At 43.9% G+C, this 19,259-nt stretch overlaps 1 protein-coding gene across 3 annotated transcripts in view; it reads right to left on the reverse strand.

Annotated features, from left to right (window-relative positions):
- MYZAP (myocardial zonula adherens protein) overlaps positions 1-19,259 on the reverse strand; it is a 69,698-nt gene that overhangs the window by 15,688 nt on the left and 34,751 nt on the right. The window contains exon 10 of one of the 3 annotated variants that reach the window (XM_014453397.2): positions 3,625-3,708. The exons of 1 other annotated variant lie outside the window; for it this stretch is intronic. In XM_014453397.2, the coding sequence (XP_014308883.1) occupies positions 3,625-3,708 (84 nt within the window). Of the gene's footprint in view, positions 1-3,624; positions 3,709-17,768; positions 19,145-19,259 lie in introns of those variants that run through there. One more of the 3 variants, XM_014453398.2, reaches the window with a different exon arrangement.

Here is a 19,259-nt window from a genome sequence, read left to right on the forward strand (position 1 = left end):
CCAGTGTCCCATCCTGGGACAGGACAGAAACGAGGATGGGTCGGAACACTGTGGTGTTGCTGTGCAGCAAGAATGACTCCATAGTCAGGAACCCTGCACCTGGGCAAAGTAGTTAAGGTAGGAGAACTCTCCCCAGCTGAGTGGCGGCAATTTGAGCAACAGAACAAGGAGGAGGAGGAGGAAATAATTGCTATAGAAACAAGAACAGTCTGAGAAATGTCCGGTGTTCAAAATATAGTTTAAAAAAAAAGAAGGGTGAATATAAGATGTGACAATTTGCATAGATTTTTAAAAATAAGTTAAGGTGGTATAGTTTCTTTTACAGAGTATCCTATATAATAAAAGGCTAATATGCAAATAGACCGAATGGTGGAACAACCGAACAACTGATCGCTATGACGTGCACTGACCACCAAGGGGCGTGTGTGGAACATAGCGGGCGTCGGCCACGGCGGGATGGTGGAGCAGGTGAGCGGGGGTGCCAGACCAAGGCGGGGCGCCAGTTGCTATCATTGGGGCGAGCCTCTGGTGGTTACTGAAAATTCTTTGCTCCCATGTGTCGTGGTCCTGCCCGTTGCTCATACCTGCTGCCAGTCCTCAGCACTGTCAGCTGGTGCGAGTGGTGGCTGCTGGCCCCGATTGTCCCTCAGCACTTCTCCACCTCCCCCTGTTCCTGAGAGGAGATCAGGGCCAGCAGCCGCCTCTCACACCTGCTGCCAGTGCTGGAGCCGCTGCTCGCACCCACTGCCAGCACCAGCCCCACTTGCACCCACAGCTGGCGCCGCCGCTTGCACCCGCTGCTGGCGCCCAGTGCCAGTCCTGATCACTTGGCACCATCAGTGGCTGCTGGCCCCGATCACCCTGAGGGCTTCTCTACTTCCCTGAGCTCTTGAGGGGTGATCAGGGCAGCAGTCACCGCTTGCACCCACTGATGGCACTGGTCCCACTTGCACCTGCTGCTGGTGCCGGCCCCAATCGCTCCGCACCATCAGAGGGTGCAAATGGGGCCAGCGCCGTCCACGCATGGGAGCAGCAGCAGCGGGAGTAGGGCTGCCAGGAGACAGGGGAACGGGGCCACGGCGGGAGGGGCTGGGCAGGGATGCAGAGGATGGGCCGAGACCCGCCCCTGTGCCCACTGCAGCCTTGCGGCCCACAATTCCTTTCAAGGTACACGAATTCGTGCACTGGGCCCCTAGCTCATTATATGTGTGCTTATAAAATTTCTGTGTTAAGTAGGAAAGAATAGCAAAAGGAATTAATTGTAAGTCAGGTCGTCCCAGCACATCAGGGCCCATGGAAAGACTGGTTGGCCTTGGTAGTCATACAGCCAGGTAGAAAGGGGCAGCAATTCCATGGCGTTAGTGGTCACACACAATGAGCAAGGAAGTAACAGTCAGCAGTGTGTCTGCAACACCCTGAGCTAGTCACACAGCCGAGAGAGGAAAACCAAGCACTCAGACTCACTCTCATGTCCCAGGAGATGAAACCTCTACATGGTCCAACTACATATGGTGGAATAGTAATAAGGAACATATTCATTTCCCATAATGCTAATGACCTGTCAATGCATCACCATGACAATGGGTCCTGAGTGTGAATCACCCTGAAACCACCTACTCCTGTGACCTAAGAATCGCCCACATCCTCTCTCCTTAGCTATTCAGAAAAGGATTCTCTCTCCTTTGGATCTGAGAGATAGCCCGGCCAGGGGAGGAGGAGGGGGAGGGCTGCTGGGCACTGTCTCTCCTGACAGCATTTCCCTCTTCTCTCCTGTAACCACCCTCTCTCTAGACCATGAGCTTCCACTGCGACACTCACTCCCTGACTCTCGCTGGGCACGTGTGATCCCCTCACGGGAGGTGATTTCAGAGGGCAGTCTTCACAACAGGAATGCCTGTTCACAGGGCTGGAGCTGGACCCAGTGACTGCGGAGGAGACAGGAATGGCACGGGGCAAGTATCTACTGACACAGCTGTCAGGACACTGAGATTCCTGGGCCTCGAATCTGCTACCAGGGCCCCAGGGACACGAAGGGACTGCTGGTTGTGACTTTTGTAGGCAGTCCCTCCAAAACGGAGTAAATGAAGACCCAGCTCGCCACCCCGACAAACATACTGGTTAAGAGCTCAGGCTTTGAACCCAGGCTTACCCATCTCTTCCGCCACATTGGGCATGTTCCTTAATGCATCTAAACCTCAATTTCCCCTTCTATAAAATGGGGGAGAATATAATCTAACTCTCTGGGCATCCTCTCAATAAAGAAGAACAATAATAACAAGTTACAGGTTAACAAGTGCCCAGTACCTGCCAGGCACTCTCTATGCATCTCGCTGCACAGTCACACACACACACACACACACACACACACACACACACACACACACGTAGATGCAGTTAACATTCGCATTTTATAAGAAACTTTCCCCAGCATCACCCAGCTAATAGGAACCAGAAGTCTGATCCCACTCAATGTCAATGTTATACAAAGGACATAGAAAGTAATTAACAGTGCCCAGTGAGTACAAGGTGCTTAATAAATGCCTCTTCTTTCCTGGCCCCTTACTTCATCCTCGCCTGGGCTGTCCCGGGGGAAGGACTATAATGAAGAGTCAGACAAGGCGAGATTCATGGAGGTTCAGAAGGAAGAGGCTCAATGCCAAGCTCTTAATACATACTCTTCAGAGCAAATAAATTTTGGCTTCTCCTCCAGTTAATACCTAAGCCCTCAATTTTTTTTCCCAACTCCATAATTTCCTTCTCTGGAACCTATACAAAATCCCAAAATGACTTTCAAAAAGCCAGAAAGTCAGCAATACTAAATAGCTTTAAAGTTGCAGGTGAAATGAAGTCACCGCTAAAACGTGGTGACTTGGTTTCCTAGAAGAACACTGGATTGAGAGCCCATCTCTCCACCCGGCCCTGGCGTTACTGAGCTGGGTGATCCCGAGCAAAGCACCTGCCTTCCCTGTCTCTCCTCTTTAAAAATTGGTTAAGCCTTAGCTGATTTGGCTCAGTGGATAGAACATCAGCCTGCGGACTGAAGGCCCGGGGTTCGATTCCGGTCAAGGGCACATGCCTGGGTTGTGGGCTTAATCCCCAATAGGGGGTGTGCAGGAGGCAGCCAATCAATGATTCTCTCTCATCATTGATGTTTCTCTCTCTCTCTCTTCCCTATCCCTTCCTCTCTGAAATCAATAAAAAGATGTTTTAAAAAAATAAACGTTGGTTAATACAAAGATAACAATTCTGCTCTTGCCTTGCTTAGAGCTGCTGAGAGAATTGTGTGAGGAATGTATGCGAAAATACTTCGCAAATTATGAAGCACTATACAAGCGTGGGCAATGATCAGTATTATTCAAAAGCTTATCAGGCTTCCTAAGGAAATTCTTGAACAAGAAAAATTAGAGCCGAAATCAGAGGTGAGCGGCAGGCGGGGTTGAGGAGAGCCAGGTGGCAAAGAAAAACTAGCTGTCAGAGCTCATGTTCAGCGCTGGCAGTTAACCTTCAATCTGTTTTATAAGGCCAGGAAGTAGCCATATTTTTAATTAAGTGTCGACGGTAGGCTCAGCAACATAAAATGTAATGGCAGGGAAGACACACCAGCTTAAAGAAACAGCGTCTTACCTCTCCTTCTAAGAAAGATATCTTTTCTAAAAGCTGCAATATTAAGAGCTGCTTCTGTTGCACCTTTTTCTTTAATGATTCAATCTGGAAAGAAAACAAATTGAAGATTGTTAGTCAAAATTACAGAACTGTACAGGTTAATCCACTGGAAGGGATGCCTTTGGTTTTCATTTAAACAAGACCTATCCATTGGTTCTGTGTGTTCCATGGAACGGTATGAACATGAGAAGCTCCGTGAAAAGGGAATTCCGTGCCCAGGTAAGCCTGGGACATCAGACGTGATTTTGGAGTCGCATGTCATTAGGTGTGTGCAACCTAACCTAGTCACACTGATTTTGCCGTGTAACCCTTATTACCATCCCACAGAACATGCTTTGGGAAATGCAGATACGACTCTACATAAAATAATTCGTTTAAATATATGAGGTTCCCAGCATGTCAAACATGCAGCTCTGTTATTCCTGTTAGTGCTTCCTATTTGCTCAACCAGGTGTCAAAAATTTTGGTCTGGGGAAAGGGCAACTGTCACTCAAACTGCTAATGAAGCTCAGAGGACTGGGGACTCCTGTGGCCTGGGGTGAGCGGGGAAGGCTCCCTAAAGAGACGGGCTTGAGCTGGGCTTTCACCTTTGCTTTTTGATACATATATTCTCTCTTGGACTCCTCTTTGCTCTTCTTTCACATATCACGTCTCCATAGACAAACCACAGATGCCTAAAGCATGAACCAGGGTACTGTGTACCAGGTCGTGACTCAGAAACTAGTGGGAATAGCGTGCAGGTTCATCAAGTAACTCACGATTTTGAAGAATGCACTAATTTTCAAACAATCTTGTATATTAAATTTGAACATTTGCAAAATTGTTTTTAAAGTCCCTCTCAATGCAAAGTGACACAATTCCTATAAAAAGTACAAAAATATAATTTCATCTATCCTTTGACTCAACAATTCGATTTCTTTCTTTTTTTTTGTTAATCCTCACTGAGGATATTTTTTTCATTGATTTTTAGAGAAAGTGGGAGGGAGGGAAGGAGGGGAAGGGAGGGAGGGAGGGAGGGAGGGAGGGAGGGAGGGAACGTGGAGGGAGAGAGAGAGAGAGAGAGAGAGAGAGAGAGACATTGATGTGAGAGAAACACATGGATTGGTTGCCTCCACACACACCCAAACAGGGGCCTGGGATCAAACTTGCAACCCAGGTATGTGCCCTTGACCAGAATTGAACCTGTGACCCTTCCGTGTGTGGTCCAACACTCTAACCACAGAACACACCAGCCAGGGCAGCAATTACATTTCTAAAAATAGATTTTGAAGACATATTGGCCAAAATATGAAATGACTTAAACAGGATTTTTTTTTTTTTTAGAAAACAAAACTCTATCAATAAGTGGCTGGTTAAATAAACCATGGTGCATCTTAGCACTGGATGTCTATCTAACCTTCAAGAAAAATGAAGATCTCTAAAACATTGATCTGGTGTATTATAAGGAATACATGGTCCGTAAGCATTGGTGTAAAATAGGTGAGGATATATGAATGCATACATATTTGCAAAAAGACATACTGCAAAGATAAAAACAAATCTGAATTATTAAAAAATAGTTGCTGTAGGGAAGGGGAGAAAATTAGATAGAGGACACAGAACAGAAGAAAGACTTTTCTGATAAAACTATATTATATAGGTTTAATTTTGAAAGCATATTTTACAGATTCAAAAAAGAAAACTAAACCAAAATGGACAAAATAAGTGAACCCTAAAACCTGAAAACAAACTGAAATAAAGGAACTTAACTGTATATTAAATTGGTGAAAATAATTAATTCAAGCATTTTAACAAGATAATTTGACTATATTTTTTAGTGGAATGTATTCTAAAGATAAACAGAATTGCAAAAAAATCTCTCATTCACTAGGAAAATTGTTAGTAGTAATATCAGTATTGTTATTTTAAAATTAATATTTTGTTAAACATCCTATTTAATAAAGAGCTATATAATAAAGAGCTAATATGCTAGTTAGACTGAACAGCAGAATGATTGTCCGGACAACCTTCCAGACGAAGTTGGGGCTGCGAGGGCCAAGCCTCTTGCACAAATTTCGTGCATCGGGCTGCCAGTATTTTATATTTGGAATCAAGACTTTTAGTGTAAGAGAAAGAAATACAAGTATGAAACCAAAGAAGTAAAAAGAGTTTTATTAAATTTGAAATAAAATTTAATAAAAATATCAGTAGGAACACATAATCTTTTATTTTCTTTTGTTAAATATGCATTTCCTAACTTTTTCCATGGAGAAAACTTAGAAACAATAACAATAAACACATAATATATGCAGATTGTGGTCTTTAAATACCATTCCTCACCAAAAAGACACAGGACATCTTGAAGGAATGGCCCTCTTCACGGGGCAAAAATATATTAAATGAACCCAAACACCTTGTTATGCTTGAAAACAAGGACATGAAAGGTTTTCCCTGGGCCAAGGTTGGGGCAATTTGAGCATCAAAAAGAATAATGAATGGAATTGAATGGAAAATATATATATATTTTAAGAGAAAGATGCAAATTGACCGTACCTTCACGATGCCCACCAGCCAATCAGGAGTGAATATGCAAATTAACCCAACAAAAAATGGGTTAATTTGCGTACACAGGCGCCAAGCAGCGTTCCGCACTGCCCCAGCCGCTCCGGGCCTCTGGGCAGCGTGGGAAGGTGGAAAGGCGGCTCCAAGCCAGAGTGAAGGTGGTGCCAGCAGCCAGGGGAAGGCCCATTCTTGCACGAAATCTTCGAGCATTGGGCCTCTAGTGTGTGTGTGTGTGTGTGTGTGTGTGTGTGTGTGTGTGTATATATTATGATTCTTCAGAAACAAAACAGCAACTACTCATTGGACACCATTGGAAGTGAAAGGGCACACAACCTTATTTACAAACTTGGCAATTTAGAGGAAAGAATAAAGCATTTATCCTGCCTTTCTTATACAAACTGCATTTTGAGATGACTAAAAAGTCCTAGTCTATGAGGGGGAAAGTTGTACTTTTCAGAAGAATTCCAGTTAATAAATGGGTTAAAAATAATAAATTTAAAAAAAAAACAGAAAAAGAATAAATGAGAAAATCACCATTGTGCAATCCCTATGAAACAACTGACTCGAGCAACCACCATGAACAGATGAAAGTGTGAGGGGCAAAGCTGATGAGGAACTTTACAACTGCTTCAGGCTGTCACCATCTGAACCCATGATCAACCTTGGCATCATTAAAAGTGGGACAACCACACACTGTGTGTTCTAAAATGATGCAAAATGAATCACAGAGCACCACTGTGAAGTATTCTTGCCTCCCCTCACACACAAGAAGTTGAAACTGAATCTAGGAGAGCTTCTAGAGCAAATAAGGAAAGAAAAAGACAAATCCAGAATGTGGGAACCTTTATAGGACAACCAACTCCATGTCCCTGGTGGGGGTGAAACTGGAGGCAGGGGGGCGGGGGTAGGGGTAAAAGGAGGGCAGCAGACTGTAGATTAAAACACTTTAGAAACATAACAACCAAATGTAATGGACCTTCTCTGTGTGCTGATTGGAACAAAGCATCAGTAAAAGACATTTTAAAGATATTTCAAAAAATATTATCACAGATTGGTTTATTCAATGATACCCAGGAATTATCATTAACTTTGTTAAGTGTGACGATGGTATTATGATTATATAAGAAAAAGTCCACATGTTTTAGAGATGGATGGTGAAGTATATAAGAAACATATGCAGAATGTCTGGGATTTGCTTTAAAATAATTACATGAAGCGGGGGAGGAAAAGAAGAGACAAATAAAGCAAATACAGCCACGTTTTACTATTTGTTGAATCTGGGCAGTGAGTCTAGAGAACTTCATTGATTATTCTCTGTCCTAAGTGCATTTGACATTTTCATTATAAAATATTTTAAATTCCACCCAGTGTCAAAAAATATAAACCTCCAACATGAAAGCAAACCTTACAAAATAGAATATACGAAACACACTTAAGAAAAATGTTCAATGTTGATCATAACTAAAGAGCTTAACAATTTCAAACAGTAATGAGGTACCCTTGAATACCTATTAAATTTGCTCCAAACTACTGACTAAAGAAATCAGTGTTGGAAGGGGTGGGAGGGACAGCTACTCTCATGTGTTGCAGGTGGCATTGTAAATTAGAATGACCCTTTGGGCAATTTAGCAATAAATATTAAGAGCCATAAAGCTGTTCGTACCCTTTGACCCACTAATCCCACTCCTGGGAATTTATCCTAAGGATATAACTCAGATGTAGGAAAAAAAGTTATAAATACAAAGATGTTCTTGCTCCTATTACTTATAATAGAGAAAATGGAAATAACCTTAATGTCCAGCACTAACGGAGCGGGTAATAAATTACGGGATATCAACTGGACAGAATATATTACACCAACACGAAAAACAAATATATTGCAAAATGGGAATGTGTTTATCAAAAGCCCAGAGGGGGAGAAAAACAAAAGTTTGCAATGACGAAAGTAAAAGCTGCAAGAGAAGTTAGATAAACTAAATCAGTCTGGGGTTGGGGTAGGATTATGGGCAAAACAAAAAACTTATATTGTTTACATTTCCTTCAACATTTGTAGGAAAATTTTTCAAAAATCATCCTTATAATAGTGTTCCTTTTTCATTCCTTCCTTTAGAGTTTAAGGTTTTTAAAAGTTGACTTTTCAAATCTTAAATGATAGGTAAAATGGGTTTAGTCCTGAAATGAACTAAAATGTTCCAGGAAGGTCAGAGGTGATATGTCATCAAATAACATAAAATAACATAGAGAGTAACTTCACACACACACACACACATACACACACACACACACACACACACACACACGTTTCACTGTCTCTGAAGTAATCAGAGGGTTTGTGAGTCAAGAGAAGCAAGAGGTGCGGTAAGGGCACCCTAATGAACAGCTCATGGGAGCATTTTCATTTAAAAAAGGAAATGAACACAAGGCAAGATGTCGTCTGCAGAGAGCTGAGGGGAGAATGCTGAGCATTCCGAGGGGCGAGAGGGTTGGTTCTAAAGAGGCCCCTGGTTCTCGGGAGAAAGGACAGGCTGCGGGGAGGATTGGGGTGCTCAAGCTTCTGCCCAGGCTCATAGCGATGTGCCCTTGTGCTGAACGAGAGCGGTGCGTGCACATGTCCTTTCAGCCTTGAGCGTTTCTTACAGAAGCATCTGGTACAGTATCTTCGGTGACCAGGGTCTGCTTGTTCCGATTAGGAAAGAAGGGCAGTAAGACTGGCAGGCAGGGCGTGGCTGGCCCCTTCTGCCCTACGGGTGCCAAGTGTGAATCCCCGCTTAGTCCGCCGTGGAGCCTGGCCCTTGGAGCACATCCCAGGCCCTCTCCCAAGTGAGAAGGTAACGCTTCTAAAATAAGCTGACTTGCATGCTTCCGGGTCTGATAACATAGCAACTGACTTCCAAATATGGCTCTTTAGCCACAACGGCTAAATCACACCTTTGTGTGGAAAACGGTGTTATTTTTGACTGCCCACTTCAAAGAGCTTTGAAATATTGTCTCACAAAGCACCTAGCATACCATCAACACTCAAAACATTAGCTACTACTACCGCATTACTGCAATTTCTCCCTCTTAGACTGTGAGCTCCTTGAGAGTAAAGACCTTGGTCACCTTTACATTCCCAGACAATGAATGAATCAATCAATGAATCCATCCACACATCTCTGAACAATCCATCCTAGACTTCTGGGGAGGAACTGTCTGGAACAGACTTGGAGAACTTGATGAACCCAGGTGAGCATGTTCCCAAAAGAACCTCTCAAAATCAGGGGCCGCTCAAAATCCAGGGTGCTGTGCAGCTTGTAAGTGAAATCCATGTGGTACCTTTGCCCTCACTTTTTGACGTGCTTAAGCTTACAAATTTGACCTTCAACAGGTTTATGTGCCCTCGTGGAGAAGCAGTTAGGTCCACCTGTCATGAGGTGGCGGTAAATGACCAGGCTCTAATCAGGGCATCGGGAAATGAGAAATGAGAAGCACTCGCCTTCCAGACCTCACCTACTTTATCTATACCAGGAGGTAATCTTGTCGCAATAGTTACATTGAAATATACAGTTGTAGACCCCCTGATAGAACAAAGGAAAGAAACCCATCTTGGTAGAATCTGGAACCTTTTAACAGATGTTAATAGAATCTTTTCTAATTTTTGTCTTCATGAGCATGGTTTTTGGTAACTCAACCTGAATATATGTCTTGCAGCCTAATTGCTCATGCAGGATATTAGTTCTCTAAGACTATAGGCCAGTTTGATATTTAAGGAGGAGAGGAGGTCTTCAAATTTTTAGGACTGATAACGGCTTTTCTTCACATTGGTCACAATTGAGTGGCCTGCATAGGCGATCTGAGTTAAGCAGCCCCTCTTATCCACAGCCACACCCTGGAATCACCTGGGCGGAGCTTTTACAGAAAAACCAACTTCTAGGCTCTACCCTCAGATGCTGAGTATCACTCTCCTCCTTAAAAACCCACCCAAGCGTCTAATATTCAAACTTCCTAGCAGGGCATCAAGCCCTCTGCTGTGGTCCCACTATTTCTCCCCAGTTTCGTTTCTTGCCTGTCCTGTCTCACAATGAATCCTACAGAAAAGCCACTCCATCCTCTCAACACTCCATGGACACAGAATGGTCCTACCTCCCTCCCTCTGCACGGGTTGGTGCCACACTCCCTCCCCTTCCCCACCAGGAAACCTCCCTCTGTCATGAAGAACTCAACAGTCACCTCTCACCTGTCTTCCCAAGTCCCTCAGGCTGGCCTTGTGTCCCCTCTTGTTCTCCCTCAGCCCTCCCAGCAAACCCTTCAGGACAATCACTGCCATTTACCATCCTTTACTCACATCTTGCCCTTGCACGAGACAGCAAAACCTCCTGGCACAAATGTCCAGTGTATCAATTATCTTATAGGAAAGAGTAGTTCTCTGAGGAGATGAAATCACCCTTATCAATCCACACGTCTTTATAAACTGCTTTGGAAATAGAGTGCTAGTGAAAGGATTCCTCCTAATTTGTTTCAAAAAGAGCTTATGTGTCAACCAGATCAAAATGAAATTGTACAAAAATTGAGTGAAGCCCTGTTATGTATGGATCCATACAACCCTGGAGGTTGCAAGGCTTCTCGGCTTCCTGGAGGTTTTTTCCATTAGTGACAGATGCGAAGGACACAGGTTGTTTTGTGTTAGGACAACAGAACGTGATGCAGGCCTGTAATTAGAACTATGAGAATGGCACCCAACTGTGCAAGACTCGTGAAACATAACTCAATATTGAGGGATGTGGACAGAAATGAAGAAATATAAGAAATAGCAGCAGCAAATAAGTATTAAATGCTAGATAGCACTTGATATGTTTTTTAAAGAAATTGTGCCTGGGATGCTTTCTCTTACCAGCTGGTGGCTGATAATATGCACGTATCTGGAAAATGCCTTACATCAAATAGGAAACACACTGAATGGAGTACGATACTAGGAGTTACGTTATTTTTTGTTGTTTACTAATAAGTTTATGATATTGTTTATTTTCTTTGAAATTTGTTTTATTTTGTTTTCATTCTAATTTTTAAAAAATATTTATTGAATTTATTGAGGTGATATTGGTTAATAAAACTATATAGGTTCCAGGTGCACAATTCTACATCGTATCATCTGAATATTGTATTGTGTATTCACCACCCCAAGTCCTCTCCTATCACCACTTATCCTCCCTTTACCCTCTTCTGCCGTTTTCATTCTAATTTTAGGAAAAGCCCACAGGTGCTTTTATTCTAAACCAAACCAGGGTATGAGGGCGGTGTGTGGTGGTAGGAAGTTCCCAGCCTCTATCAGCAACACTCCTTCCCCTGGACCCTCACCTAGACACACTTCCTGCTTTAAACCGCACTGATAAAGAAACAAATCCTTTTCCCACTGCTAGACAGATCAAAGAAGAAATGCCAACCGAAGCTTCTCATCAGAATGAGATCATCTGGGTTCTGAATTCTGGGTCAGAGTAAAGCAATAGGACACTTTATGGTGAGCCCCTGCAGACTTTTCACAGGACATTATAAGCTGTGAGATGACTTGAAAATTACACAAGAAAGTAACTCGAGGATCCCCATTACTGTTTCAAAACGCCTAGAGGTCCGGTGAACCAGGGAACCGACTGGGGCAGGGATGGGCCGGGACTGGCAGGAACCTTCCAGAGCTCACTCGGGCTTCAGCGCCTCCTCCCTCGGCTTCCTCTTGTCCTGACAGGGCCTCGTTTTCAACCCGAACCCCTTGTGATCTGGCAAAGGGTTGTCTCCATTTCCCTCAACAAAACAGGAAGCACGCGGGACCCTCCTGCACCCTCCATGAAAAATGGGGATAACCCGCATTTTACACTTTTTTCTCCTGAAAAGGTATGTGTGTTTTTAAAATTTTCCTACAGTTCCTCTTAATTCTATTTTACAAGTCTTGTGACATTGTCATTTCACAGTAATGCGTTTTAAAGTGCATCCTCCTCCATAAAAACGACCGCAGTAAGAATTTTAAAAATAATAAAGTTACCCTCTTTCCCTGAGAAATAACAATAAAGCAGAGAGAAATACGGCACCACCGGAATCCGGCCGGCACTAATGCAGCCTGAAAGGACAGTTTTAAAAGGACAAGGAAAATGGTACATTATCTCATTTTGGGGGGAGTGAAGGAAATGAATTAAGGCCACAACAAAATGAAACTGAAAAATTGCTAAATGAAGCTCTGAGTGGGGAAAATGAAAAATCAATGAAGGGATGGAGGGAAAAAGGTACATTTTTCATCTTCATGAGCTTGATTGGGTTTGCAGAAATTCATTTTCAATTAATGTGTCTTGTGGCATTCAGCCAGGCTGGATATGAACAGGGCACATATTTTAATCAATTTTTTTCTATTAAGTTTGAAGTTATATATAATAATAGAACTATACCATTCAAAAGGATCAGTTGAAACTGGCTTCCGAGGTAAAATAATCGGATTTGGTTTGATTTCTATCTTATATTAACGATAACTCAACTTCTCTTGGAGAAGAGAGACCCGAGTCTCCTGGCGCCTGAACGTGACTGGGCTGTGTACACATCCGGGAAGGATGAGTAAACTGGCCCTGCCACCTGCATGCATTCACGGGGACGGAAGAAAGAGGGGTGCACTGGGTCCCGGGGCTCTTGCTGGGCTAGCTCATTATTCTCAGAAACAACCCGAAGAGCAGTCATCCCCAAAGAGGAGGAAACTGAGGTTCCTAGAGTCGCATCATCGCTCATCCCTCAACAGTCACCTGTGATCACCTCTGCGGTGGACCCAGCGTCAGGTGCTGAGCGAGGAAGACTTGTCTCCACCTTCACAGAGAAAACATCCCAGGGAGGAAGGCAGGCAGTAAGTGGAGAAAGAAATGCAAACGTGAGTGCAATAAAGCGAGCAGGCAGAAGGAAGTTTGGTTTCTCCCCGAATATGGAATGCACCTGCCGGCTATTGATGGGGAGAGGAAAAAGTTCAGACCACAGGGCTAACAACCCGCTCACCCCAGCTTGCAGGGACTTTCCAGGCTTTCGCACTGGAATTCTCATGTGTCAGGAACTTCTCGGTCGCAGGCCAATCAGCACAGTGGTCACCCTGGAGCTTGAAGCTGGCAGGCCTGAGATCCAAACCCACATCCTCTGAAGGCAAAGCTCTTTCATTCACACCACACTGATGTTCAGAGGTTCGCCTCCATCCTCTCTGGGTGACAACCTATTGCTGTGATGCTGCCCAGAAAGGAGGCAAAGCTGGGAAGAGATTCTGGGGCCCTAAGTCTTGAAGGCTGTTCTTTCTCTTCTGTGACTTTAGAGGAGGAAGGTGGGATGGAGAAGAGGGTGCTCTAAGCGTCTCTGTCCCTGTGCTTTCCTCGGTAGATGCAGGATCAGGGGCAAAAGACCACACACTGACCAGGAATATCCCGGGGAAGAATCCCTGGAGATAAATGCAATGAGATATGTATATGGAAGTACCCAGCTCCACACCTGGCACAAAGCTGGAGCTAAAAAATAAAAGTTTCTCAGAAAGCCAAGAGGCATATGAAAAAATGCTCAAAGTCACTCATCATCTGAGAGGTGCAAATCAAAACAACAATGAGATATCACCTCACATCTGTCAGAACGGAGGGTGGGTGGGAAGAGATCAACCAGTGAACTTGTATGCATATATGCGTAACCCATGGACACAGACAATGGGGTGGTGAAGGCCTGGGGGAGGGGGACAGGAGCAGGCTGGAAGAGATTAATGAGGGGAAAAGGAGGACCTATGTAATACTTTCGACAATAAAGATTTAAAAAATAAAATAAAAGTTCCTAAAGTTTGAGGGCCCTGAATATGGGCCCTCATCTGCACTAGCTTTCCTCCCTGCTCTCCCCCCCCCAATGGCCCAGCACCCCCTAAAGAGCCATCAGGAATTGAGAGTAAAGCAATAAAGGACACCCTCTTGGCTTGGCGCTGATAACCCACATTTCCAGCCTCTTCATTGGGATTCCCTCCCACAGTCCAGTCAAACTAGATTAGTGCTCCCTGAACTCACCCCGCACTTACTGGTCTCCATGTTTTCAGTTTTTGTTTATTCCATATCTTGTCTGGCATGTCCTTTTCCACCCACTCAATCCCAGCCTAGAAATTTCCAATCCATCCTGCAAGACTGGGTCAAATATCGCCTCCTCCCTAAAGACTCCCGCCCACGCTGGGATTAGTGAGCACGCATTCTGCCAGTCCCTCCTCACAGCCACCTCTGGAGCAGGTGCTGTTTCATCATTTCCATTTTGTCGGTAAGGAAACAGTGTTGGAAAGAAGAGTAACTCACTAAAGAAATAAAGCCCACCCAGGAACAGAGGCAGGACACAAACTCAGACTTCATTTATTACTCGACGGCTGTGAGCCTAACTACTGTTGTCTCCAGGTCCTGTGCCTCGGCACCGGATCATACCCCTGCGTACGACATCACGTTCTGCCTTGAGTTCTCACAGGTTTTAATGTCAACCAGAAAGCCCTTTGAGGGCACAATCGGACCTGGCTCATCACCCGCATCCCCACTCCTGACCCCGAGGATTGGGTTTCCCCGCAGACTTTAGCACAAGGGCAGGAGTGCAGAAATATTTTTTAATGTATATTTTTTATTGATTTCAGAGAGGAAGGGAGAGGGAGCGAGAGGTAGAAACATCAATGATTGGCTGCCTCCTGCAAGCCCCACACTGGGGATCGAGTCCACAACCCAGGCCCTGACCGGGTATTAAACCGTGACCTCCTAGTTCATAGCTCGACACTCAACCACTGAGCCACGCCGGCTGGGCGAGAACAGAAATGTTTAAAGACAGTGGCACAAGGGAAACATCTCCAATGATAGAGGTGGCATGAAAAAAAATCAGTGGGGCAAGGATGGGCCATCCAATTAATGCTGTTAGAGAAACAAGCTTTCCATGATCACCCACTACCCCGCCCCCCCCCCCCAATGGATCCCTATTCATATCACATATACAAGAAATAAATTCCACATGGATTTTTATTTATTTGTTCCATAAATATTTATTGAGCTTCTCCTCTGGGTCAGTGACTATTTCAGGTTTAGAGATACAGCTATGAACAAAACAGTCAAAGCCACTGCCCTCGGGGAGCTTACATTCTAGTGGAGGGAAACAGACAACAAATAAATAAACAAAACAGGTAAATGTAGGACGTATTACAAGATAATAGGATAGATAGGTATGGAGAAAAAGGAAGAGAAGGTATGAGTGGGTGGGTGGGGGGTGTAATTAAAGACCTAGAGATAAAAACAGACCTCTGAAACTATTATAAACACATCCTTATGGCAAACAAACAAGACACACAGCACAGCACAAAAAATTAGTAACTTTATACCAAAATTAAAAACATGTATGTTACACCAGACACCATAAACAAACAAAACACACTGACTGGGAGAAGATAATGGCATCAAAATATTTTTTGATAAATGATGAATATTGATAGTATTCAGAGTTCCTACAAATCAAGAGGGGAAAAAGATAAACAACCAAAGAGAAAAATAAACAAAGATATGAACAGCCAACTCACAGACATGAAGCCTGAATGGTCAATAAGCCTGTGAAGATACTCAACCTCGCCAGTCGCAATGAGTAGTAATCAGGCTGATGCAATTAAAACCCAAACAAAGAGATACTATTTCACAAATGGCAAAAATTATAGTCCAACAGTGCCAGGAGGTGTGAGGGTGTGGAGAAATCCACCTTCTCATACGTGACGGGTGGAAGTGTATGTCTGCTTTGGAGATCCATGGGCAGTACCTGGCAAAGGTGAAATTGTGCCAACCCCAGGCTCTGGCAATTCCTCCTCTAAGTACATTCCCCAATTGGAGAAGCACAGAGACATGTTTGGCATTGTTTGTAAAAAAATAAAAAATTGGAAAAATGCTTCAAGTCTATCGTTAGGATACAGTATCCTATATTTACATAGTGGAATATTAGAGAGCCATTAAAATGAATAATTTAGATTTATATGTAACAGCATCAGAAACAAAAGTGGGAAAAGAACTTGCAAAATATATACAATAAATTTTACTTATTTATATATTATAAATAAAAATGTACATACATCTTTTATCAATAAACCAAGCTATACGCTGATAATAGACACATATATAGGTAGTAAAAGCATTGACACATGGTCTGCATAGAGACCAAATTGCCTCTGAGGAGGGAGGGAGGGGGGACAAGGAAAAAGATCAGAACTGGAGAGGGATAAAAAGAAAAACTCCCCTTTGTACTGTTTTCTTTTATTTAGAAAAATCTGAAATATATGCCAAAATGTTAACATTTGTCAATTCTAGAGGAGAGTACCAGGGTTTTTGTTTTAATAATTCTCTGTAATTTTCTGCATTTAAAACTTTCCCCTCCAGTTAAAAAAATAGAAGAAGCAAAGAATGAATGTTGGTTTTGGAGTCAATGAACCCGAGACCAACATCTTTTGCTAAGAGATGGACGGCTACTTATTTTTTAAGACACTAAGTCTCAGTTTCCTATGCCCAAAAAAATTGGGCTAATAATACCTTCCCTAGAGGTTTAGTGTGTGGGGGACTGTGAGGTCTACACACAGAGCCTTGAAACCTGAGAAACACCCAGTAGGTGGTAGCCACTTGGACAGGAGCAGAGCCTCACACACTCTCTATGGGAAGATCGTGGGCACCTGGTCTCTAAGAAACACTGCAGAGCCAACTAGAAACAATCTCAACAAAGAGAAAGTGGGTTCGGTGACATTGACAAAGAAAAGACCTTCTCCCTCGAAAGGACAATTTGTATGGTGAATACATGTATCAGTACATGTCACACAATGAGACTGCAGTAATCCTTTCAACAATGCATCGAAGGAAAGGCTCACGCACTTAAGAGCTTTCTGATACCTTCTAAAAACCACATTTTAGTAAAGTATCTAAGATTTTTAAAATAAAGACATGAGTAATACAACATTAAACACTAGGATCTGAAACCATAACATTTTAATTTACTATAAATACATTCTGCCTCAAATTTCTGAGTAGCACCTCTTTTGGGTGGAAGCCTGAGTGACCATGAGACAAAACTGTAGCCTTAAGAGCCAAAAGCTAATGATCCAGTTAAGGGGAGGAGCATGGGTGGGGTGCAGCAGAATGTGAACACCTAACTCAGGTGTGACAGGCAATAAGTCAAGTACACACCATATCACAATCCTGGCAGCAAAGTGTGAACTGGACACAGGCAAAGGAGGGAGGGGCAGATGGAGGGAGGTCCTGTCAGGCTGGGAACCAGGTCAAGGAGACCACCAACTGGCCGAGGAGCTAGTGCCAGTTCTAGGGGGACGTGGATGAGGCACTGAGGGCATAACATATTGGAGGCTCTCAGGGTCCTGCAGACAATCAAGGCCCCCCCCACCCCCTCTGCACAAAATAAAGCCTAGCTGGCCTCCAGGGACTGTCTGTCACCCACAAGAGGGAAGAAGCTCCAAGGGCAGGAGGACAGCACACGGTTCTGGGAGAAAGGCTCACCTGGATGACCCACTTTCTCTACAAGTCAGGACATTTCCGTTTCATATTCTTTCTTTTCTTTTCTTTTTTTTTTTTTTGAAACTGGGTAATGAATCTATGCCACTAGAACAAATGCCAGGAACTTTTTCATCAGAGACTTAGAAAAGCATGAGGGGAGTGAAGGTATGTAACCCTATAAACAGTGTAGGTTACAACACTAGAGTGACATCTAGGTCAGCAAATCTCAAATTTGACTCAAATCTCCCTAGCAGAAGTCTGAGTTCCCAGCAGAGTATCTGGGGACCTGCGCTGAAACAGGATACCCAGGTAGATTAACTGCATTAACAGTTCATTACTAATCTGGAAATTTATTCACCTGCTTCCTTTCCCGTCCACTGCTTACTTGCTTAAGCTGGACAGAAGCATCTCAATGGAAGACCAAAGGCAACTATTGACAAGAAAGCATCTGCCGGTCCACCTTGCTCTGAAGAAGTGGTGGGAGTGGACAACTACCCAACATCAAATTGACGCTGTCCCCTTAATGAACTCACTCCATTAACCCAGTCTACTAGCATCGGTGGGCTAATACCACCCACTGACTATTATTACCACCACCACTGCCGCTGCTACTACTAACTAGATTTAAGCAACACTACGTTTTGACGAGATACCAGCTCCCCATACAAATAAAGCAGCATGAAGCATATTTCACTTCAATATATTTCAGCCGAATACATGTCTCTCGTCATCAGATATACTTCTCCTTTTCATGAAGTTAATCGAACTGTCTATTCAGGCAAAATGCCTGTGGTGACAGAAGCCAACCAAACTCTCCTTAAACCAACAGGAAGAGTGCTAAGTTGACTAGTGCTGTTGCTCTCCACTCAGAGAGGACATCCGCTGGGCCACCACTCAGATAAATAAAAGCCAACTACATGGACACTCGGCTGCTTCTGTATTTTCTGGGGTGTGATCTGGTGGCAGCACTTCCCGTCTTCTTAGCAGGGTCCTCGGCAGCTTCTCCATACGAAGGCTCCATTCTCCAGGACCTGACGACCGGCCTCCACCTGGCACTTTCCAAATTATATTTAGGACTATTTTTCATTGTGGCTCCTTCTTTGATGTCTAGGAACCCAAGTTTCTAAAAAATGGTCTGTGGATCTTTGAGCCCTCTTGACTCTGCAGTGTGGGGCTGTACGAGTTGAGGTTACAGTATGTGGTGTTTCCACAAGTAAGAGCCCCCCATGGTCAAGTGTTCCTTTTAATAGCATGTCCTTCCTGTTTTGTTCATCGGCTCATCAGATACATGCCACCTCTTCCCAGCAGAGAGTGCAAGCGTTCTTCTAATCACGAACAATACAGGGAGCCGCTTCCAACCCAGGGCAGGCTACCATTTATCATCTTCCAAAGAGCCGGAGACTAAATCTGGAGAAGAGCTCGTGGGACATGATCTGGAAACAGGTGAATTGGGTGGGTTAGGGTCGCGGGCTCAGTGCTGTGGCTCCTTCCCCTACCCCCACGTGGCTAATTGTCAGTGCTGGAGATCACACGGAGTCCTCCAAACAC

Source organism: Myotis lucifugus, unplaced genomic scaffold (assembly GCF_000147115.1).
Source record: "Myotis lucifugus unplaced genomic scaffold, Myoluc2.0 scaffold_23, whole genome shotgun sequence".
Lineage (NCBI taxonomy): Eukaryota > Metazoa > Chordata > Mammalia > Chiroptera > Vespertilionidae > Myotis > Myotis lucifugus.